Consider the following 7720-nt stretch of genomic DNA (forward strand, 5'->3'; position numbering starts at 1 on the left):
TCATTCTTGTTGTTTGAGTGATAAGCGGAGCTAAAACCGTCACAGCCTTTTGGCCACAACCTGATCGCATCGTTGAGCTCAAAGACGCTGTTGAGGAACAGCAACAGAGCCGCCACAACCGTGGTCCACCATCACGGCTGTGAGCTAGAGCCGCAGCTTCATCAGTGGCAGGTCAGTGCAGGGCTGACATCTTGCCAGGTGTATATATATTAGGCTTTGTTTAGTTGTGCTGTGTAAAATTTTTAAAAAGGCATCTTTCTACATTTGAAGTACTAAACATAGACTAATCACAAAATAAATTACAAAATTCGTCTGTAAATCGCGAGACGAATCTAATGAGCCTAATAAATCCATCATTAGAGGTTGTTACTGTAGCATTACTGTATCAATTTAGTGTCTAATTACGGCCTAATTAGATTCGTCTCGCGATTTACAGGCAAACTGTGCAATGCGTTTTTTATTTCGTCTAGATTTAATTTTTCATGCAGGTGCCGGAAAAAAAATTTGGAATTTTGAACTACTGCAATTAAACAAGGAGTTGGTCTAATTTCGTGTGGTAGTAAATACCAGGAGTCCAGGACATAACGGTATTTGATTGTGGAATCAGGCCGTCCGTATCAGGGCCACTTTATTATTAACCAAAATGCACACATCTGACATTAGTACACGAGCGGAACAGAGGATGGCGCATAACATGTTTTTTTCTAAAAAATGGGATATAATGTACATGCGAGAAGTAGGTGTCATGAAGATGTAGAATAGCTTAATTTTGTTATGATATTGTGACATTTTTACATCCAACTCTGATGGTTTAGAATACCGTGCTAATTTATAGAAAAAAAAATACCCCTCATCTTTATTCAAATTTAATGCTCATCACACCACCATAGCACTCCCATTGAGATTGCCCTAAGTCATTTTGTCCCATTCTCGCTATTACCACACAAACAACAATCTAATTTGTTTCGCTCCAATCCCTCACAGCAAGCACCATGGAACTTTACCATATATGGAGAAGAAATGGCTAGAGAGCACTCCAGTGTTTTCTCGCTCCATCCTCACCGTATTTATATATGTTGCATCAAGGGTTGGCCCTAGCTTGCATCATCCATTCACCGGTTGGTTCATCAAAATTTAGTTCATGTACCCTGTCTTCTTTTGTTTTTAGCTTCCATTTTTCGTTTTACCAACTATTTTTGTCCAGGGAGGCATACTGAACGTATGTGTGACTCATGAGTTTGGCATGGTGCAGCGCAGCACCACTGGAGTTCATGATGCAGTCATGCAGATCACAAAAATGTGTGAACATTCAAAAATTGTGTAAACGGACCAGATACTAATAGGTTTGCAACCTTAAGGAATGCATTCAGGGTGTCTCTCCCCTTATGTCATTTTTTTCTAAAACTAGTGGATATGTATGTGCCACAGTCATGTGTTTAAAGTCAAATAGTTTAAAAATAATTAGATTGCATCGAACTACTACTAAAAAATATTATTTTTTTGCGTGATGGAATAACACGACAAAGAGAAACAAAGTAGTTTTATGACTTCCAGCTTACCAAAGGCCCATCAACCTCCTCCATCTTCTCTTTGCCATATAGACGCTCCACCAAAACGAGAGCAAACTCAATTGTTGTTTCTGGACCCCGGCTGGTCACGGCATTCCGATTCACCACCACCCTTAAGTTCATAGGTATCACATCTGCAGTGAACTTCTCCACGAATGATGGATAACAGCTTGGGCACATATAATTACACATCTAATTTCACCAAAAAAATTATACCCTAGGGATTGGTGCTAAAAGACTTGCCGATATGTGCTCTAAGAATTCATCGCCTGACACATGCAAGCAAATTAAAAAACAAACATTGTTAAATAAAGTCCCAAGACGATCGATGTTGCTTGATGTCCAACGCCATGGAGAAAATAAATACCTTGATACAACATGCAACTTGGGGGTCAGGATTTGATGGGAAACACAGGTGGATCCTGACAGTGCCTTGATTGAATGAAAGTGCCCTGATTTAATGAAACAAAGAACAAAGATGGAGGTCAGCGATCTCGACGGCAGTTAGCAAAACAAAAAACAAACATCGCTAGACAAATCCCTGGACGCCATGGAGAAAACATGCACCATGGCCAAGGTGCAACGGGGGGAGGGGTGGCATCCTCACCGCTGATTTAATGAATCCAAGATCAAAGATTAAGTTCGGCATTTGCCCGGGGTAGTCGGCCATCGCGACGACAGCATGTTGCAGTGGGCGCTCGTGAAGGCGGCTCGGCGATAGTGTGATGGCTGCCCGCGAGCCAATCTCGGTCGAGTGTGGGAGGGGCGCACCTGACGGAGCACAAAAACCCTCGATCAACCAGCGCACAACACAAATGGAAGGTTTGGCACACATCAACCAGCGCACAACACAAAAAGAAGATAAACAAAAGAGGGTTAATCAGCTCACAACAATAAAGAAATAAAAGGAGAGATTTTAGGATGTCTTACCAAAAATTATGGTTGCCTCATCTCTATACAATGGAAAGTTGTAAGGAAAATAAACCCTAATGGTCATTGTTTTGTGATTTTAGTGATTGAGTAACAACACAATCAATGGAAATAATGAGTTTGTCTAGTGAACATTAATAGATCCCAGGGATGAAGTAAAAAGGCCAAGCAAAGCAAAACACGAAGAAAGAACTCAAAGAAAGATTGAAATGAACGAGTTCTGCAGAAACCAATTGCACCGGATGATCCGAAGCAGGGCACCGGAGTATCTGGTTGCCATCGGATAAATCGATGCCTTAGCATCGGTGCAATTTGCTGCACTGGAGGGAGAAAAGTCAAGTGGCATCGAATGATCCGATGGGGTAAAAATGAAGCATCGGAGAAAAAACCGGAGGATGTACCAGAGAGCATGTCAAGCGCGCTGAAGCGAAGTCTTCAGCACCGGATGATCCGACAGGCACCGGAGTAATGCGTCGGAGCAATGACGTCAGCGCTCAGCAGAAGATTTCTTCAGCACCGGATGAACCGACGCCACCCCATCGGTCTATCCGGTGCGTCCTACGTCATGTGTCATAAAACTCAACGGCTACCTCGACTGACCGGATGAACCGGTGCCATGCCATCGGTCTATCCGACGCTACGCAGAAAAGTTGGGTAACGGCTCCTGTTGGCGCTCCTTAAGTACCCCTTTTATCCCTTGTTTATCCTTGATAATGGCATGAATTTAATATCAAAATCACTAACCGTCCTAACCCTGGCCTAATTATTGGTCATTTTCACACTTGCACATATATTTTGGAGGAACTTCGTTTTTGCAGGTTTTTGGCCTATTTTGGAGCATGAAATGATGAGGCCCGTGATCGAGCGCTAACACGGAGAAAGACGAAGGCCAAAGCCCAAAGGGAGGACCAAAGCCCATGTTGATTCGAAGCCCATTCACGCACATCCATCCTCCAAGAGAGCCCAAAGGACCGAGCCCACGAAGATGAGATCAAGATACTTCAGGATTAAGCAAAGCAAATGAAGATTTAAGGAAGGATTCCCTATCCTATCCTTTCCTCGAAGATATCTCCAAGATAACAACGTCCAAAGGGGTGCAATCGTGAAGGACAGAAACTCTAGAAGATGCGAGGAGTCTACACGCCAAAGATGAGACCGAGGCGAGCCCGAAAAGGGGTAGACCGGCCGGCCTAGGCCCATGGGGCCGGCCGACCCAGACCTTTTCTGAGGCGGTTCGGCCTTCCCTTCGACCGGTGGCTTCCTCGGCTTATAAATAGCTCCCACCTTATTCAACTCGAGGCATCCATCCACCCAGAACTCGACGAAAACCTAGGGCAAAGACCGGAGGGAGACGACGGCCGCCGGAAGTCCTCGACGTTGCCTAGGAGATGGCTTAGGCCGCCCCTAGCCGCCATGGCCTCCCTGCGTGGTTGTGCCAAGGCGGAGTTCCGGAGCCATGCCATCAAGGCATATGTACACTAAATGGTGATATTAATCTAATCTTGTCTCTACTCTGATCCACTTTGATGCATGCTTTCTCATTCATATGATAGCTAGCATATGTTCTTAGTAGGAATAGATCTAATCGTGGTGATTAGTCTTTGTCTTGCGGATTCATCATTGTGGTCAATGGCGAAGCTAGAGCGAAGCAAAGTGGGGTGTTACTATAAAAGAGTAACAAAAGAAAATGGCAATATAAATACTATTAGCATGGTCAAAACTAGTAAAATAGGCAAAATACATTATATGCCACCTTTAATTATCATCAAATCTGCATTCTTGCATTTTCATGAAGCGACGAATCACGGACTCATTCGTGACTTTCATCATTTCTTCTTTCTCCACATAGCAAATAAGACAATCGCTCATAAATTGATCACCGATGCGGTTGCGCAAATTTGTTTTCACAATCTTCATGCCAGAGAAAATCCTCTCAACTATAGCAGTAGCAACTGGCAGTACTAGTACAAGCTTCAGAAGTCGATAAACTAGTGGGTAACGATCATGTTTTCTAGTCTCCACCATTTTCTGAGAAAGCTCGGCAATAGTTTGTATGTTGGAGAATCTATCATCATTTCTCACATCAAATATGTAGAGGCCAAGTTCATTGCTAAGGTCCCTCAGATTTCCAGAATCAAAATCATGTGGATAAAGCTTTGCTAGGCTCAACAACTTGTCCACATTAAAATCACAAAACAAGTCTCTTGGACTAAAAGAGGCCGAGCATACAAGCAATTGAGAGCTTGTCTCGTTGAAGCAGCTGTCAAGCTCTTGGAGTACCCAATCAATAATATCATTGAAACAATCTACTTGATAGTAATGCTTGTTTGTGATTCCAGATTTGTGCCTCCTCTTCTGTGGATCAATATATTCATCTTCCATTTTCAATTTGGCAATATCATTCTTCTCACAAAATTCATACACATCATCTATTAGTTTTTCCCACTTTTCTCTTCTAAGCTCATCTAATTGGCATCTAGTGGCTCTCACACAGTTAATAGCATTCACTATATCTTGATTCTTGCGCTGCAGTGCTAAGCACAAGGTATTTGTGATTCCTAATATAGTCAACATGAGATGCAAATAGAAAATGGAGTCAAAAGACTGGAAAGACTCCCGAAGATTTGATGCTTGGTCTATAATTTTCCAGTCCTTATCCTTTTCCATAATTTCTAGTACCTTCATTATTGTAGAAAACATGTCAACTATACTCTTCAGAGATTTATAATGAGAACTCCAACGAGTATCTCCAGGTCTTTGAACACTTTGCTCTTGATTTAACCCTATACCAGTTTGAAGTTGCCCACACCCAAGTGCCTTACTCATTTCTTTAAGGTTAATATCTCTAATCATTTCCCTTCTCTTAGCTGATCCACCAACAACATTTAATAGTATGGAAACCTTGGTAAAAAAATCACTAACCCCTTTATGCTTTCTCGCAATAGCCACAAGGACTAACTGGAGTTGGTGAGCAAAACAATGAACATAATAAGCTGAACTATTTTCTCTCATGATCAATGATTGCAAGCCATTAAACTCACCTCTCATATTGCTAGCACCATCATATCCTTGGCCTCTAACTTGCTTCAAACTTAAGTTAAGCTCAGCAAATAGTGCATCAATGGAAGACTTGAGATGGGCTGAAGTTGTTTCACTTACATGAACAAGTCCAACAAATCTTTCTTTCACAATTCCACATTTATCTACATATCTCAAGACCACAGCCATTTGTTCTTTCCAAGAAACATCTCTTGACTCATCAACTAGCAAGCAAAAAACATCATTCCCAATTTCTTCTAGAATAGCATGTAACACTTCCTTTGCAAAACAATGCACAATGTCCCTTTGTATTTCAGGAGAAACCAAAAGCCTATTTTCTTATTTTCCTTTACCTGTTGCCTTTTTTAAGAATGGATTTTGCTCCGCTACAAAATCACGAAATTCCCTGAAATTCCCTCTATTTAGAGAATCCTTTGACTCATCATGGCCTCGGAAAGGCAAGCCTTGCTTTGCTAACATTCTAGCGACATCAATAGACCCATTCAGTCGAATCATATAGTCCCTCTTAGCACTTTCATTTACACCACGGAAAGCCACATTAATGTGTTGTCTTGTTTGCAACAAATCATCACACTTCTTCATTGCTAGATAGTGCGAGCCACCAACATCACCCACATGTTCTCTGAGCCTTTGTTTTCTGTGAAAACCATTCCAACCATTTTTCACAAAAGTTTCATATCCACCATCCTTCTTTCCTCTGAATAGGAAACTAAAAAAACAATACGCTCTACCTGTAGATTCACTGTATTCAAGCCAACTTCCAAACTCATTGAACCAATCTGGAATAAACCTTCTTGGCCCTCCTCCAATATTTGTTACCGGAAAACTACATGTGCGAGGTTGACAAGGCCCTTTTTCCAATTACTTTCTTCTCACCATTTCTCTGAGATTAGGATGGTAGTCATCAATTTGTTTCCGCAAACCTGGATCATATTTAATCTCCTCTTCCCAGTTGATATCATCCAAACACAGATTGCTAGCAATGCTGGCACTATCTGGCTCTGGCACTTTTCTTTTGAAAAATCTTTCCATCGATTAATCTGTATATACACTGTCCAGTAAATAACTTGAGAAAGAAAGAGGCAAATATCTACAAGAAATAAATAGAGATTAAATAACTTGAGAAAGAAAGAGGCAAATATCTACAAGAAATAAATAGATAGCAGCTTTATGTACCTCTACAACTTCAAGCAGCTCTCGTATGAGATGCAGGCATGCCGCTAGCCGCCGCCGGCCGGATTGCAGAGGTGCTCCACAGCTCCGCTGGCTGAGGCACAGGAGTCGCCGACTCGCCGTCTCGCCGTCTCGCAGAAAGCAGAGGCACAGTGCACAGGCATGGATGGGATGGGAAGAGAGACCGTCGGCCGCCGCCTTGACGGATGCGAGCCTCGAGGGAAAACGCATATACGCGCTGCACTTTTCATCTTGCTGGCTTCCTGTGATGGGCTCAAGTTAACTGGGCTTGCTGCTTGAGTTGGGCTGTGGGGGGTGCAGCATATTGGCCCAAGGGCGGGTGCATACAGGGTCAAAATCTGATGGTAATAACTTGTTTTTGGATTTGGGGAGGTGCATCCGCATCCACAGGCCAATACGTGGCTTCGCCACTGATTGTGGTGCATGAGAAGCTGGTCGTATTATCCTCGTGTGGTGACAGCATGCGGGAGGGAAAAGGCCGGATGAACGTGTAATGTTGAGTAAGATGACTCTTTATCATGGTACGACTTAGATTAGGTTATCGCTTTGGCCGGAGTTGCAACTAGAAGATAATAGGCTTAGTCACCCCTTTGGTTATGCTCTGGTTGTGTCTTTGTTCATGGATGAGATCAACCTATACACATCACTCACATCTTATATAGGTTTACTCTTTATATGTAATTCATGCTTCATGTTAGGATAGATCCGTTAGATTAGATGGAAAACCCTAGGTCGTTCATTGCCGATCCGTGGATTGATAAACCTTGGATGGAATACTCTAAGGGAAAAGCTACACACGATCCGTGCGCTTGCGGTACGTAATTGAGGGCTCTATGGAGCGTCAACAAGCTTTTCTAGCGCAATTGCCGGGGATCGGCAACTCGAACCCTAGGGCGATCTATGTAGTTTTTTGGACTAACCCTAATTTTTATTATTGCATATACCCTTGTTTTCTTGTTTGTGTCCAT

General features: G+C 42.6%; 1 protein-coding gene across 1 annotated transcript; it reads right to left on the bottom strand.

Moving 5' to 3' along the window:
* Nucleotides 1–4253: 4253 nt before the first annotated feature.
* Nucleotides 4254–5726, bottom strand: LOC120653273 (zinc finger MYM-type protein 1-like). Its single transcript, XM_039931046.1, has 2 exons — nt 5540–5726; nt 4254–5365 (listed from the first exon to the last, which is right to left on the bottom strand). Exons 1-2 carry the CDS (start codon nt 5724–5726, stop codon nt 4254–4256), a joined length of 1299 nt encoding a protein of 432 aa, XP_039786980.1.
* Nucleotides 5727–7720: the final 1994 nt, after the last annotated feature.

The sequence above is a fragment of the Panicum virgatum genome, chromosome 1N, assembly GCF_016808335.1.
Source record: "Panicum virgatum strain AP13 chromosome 1N, P.virgatum_v5, whole genome shotgun sequence".
Classification (NCBI taxonomy): domain Eukaryota; kingdom Viridiplantae; phylum Streptophyta; class Magnoliopsida; order Poales; family Poaceae; genus Panicum; species Panicum virgatum.

What these genes read in the sequence shown, in the direction of transcription:
- LOC120653273 (XM_039931046.1), bottom strand. Translation starts at nt 5,726, where the DNA reads ATGGCTGTGGTCTTGAGATATGTAGATAAATGTGGAATTGTGAAAGAA. An exon ending in TGGTGCTAGCAATATGAGAG is followed by an intron (nt 5,366 to 5,539) that starts GTGAGTTTAATG and finishes TTGGTGGATCAG; the next exon opens with CTAAGAGAAGGGAAATGATT.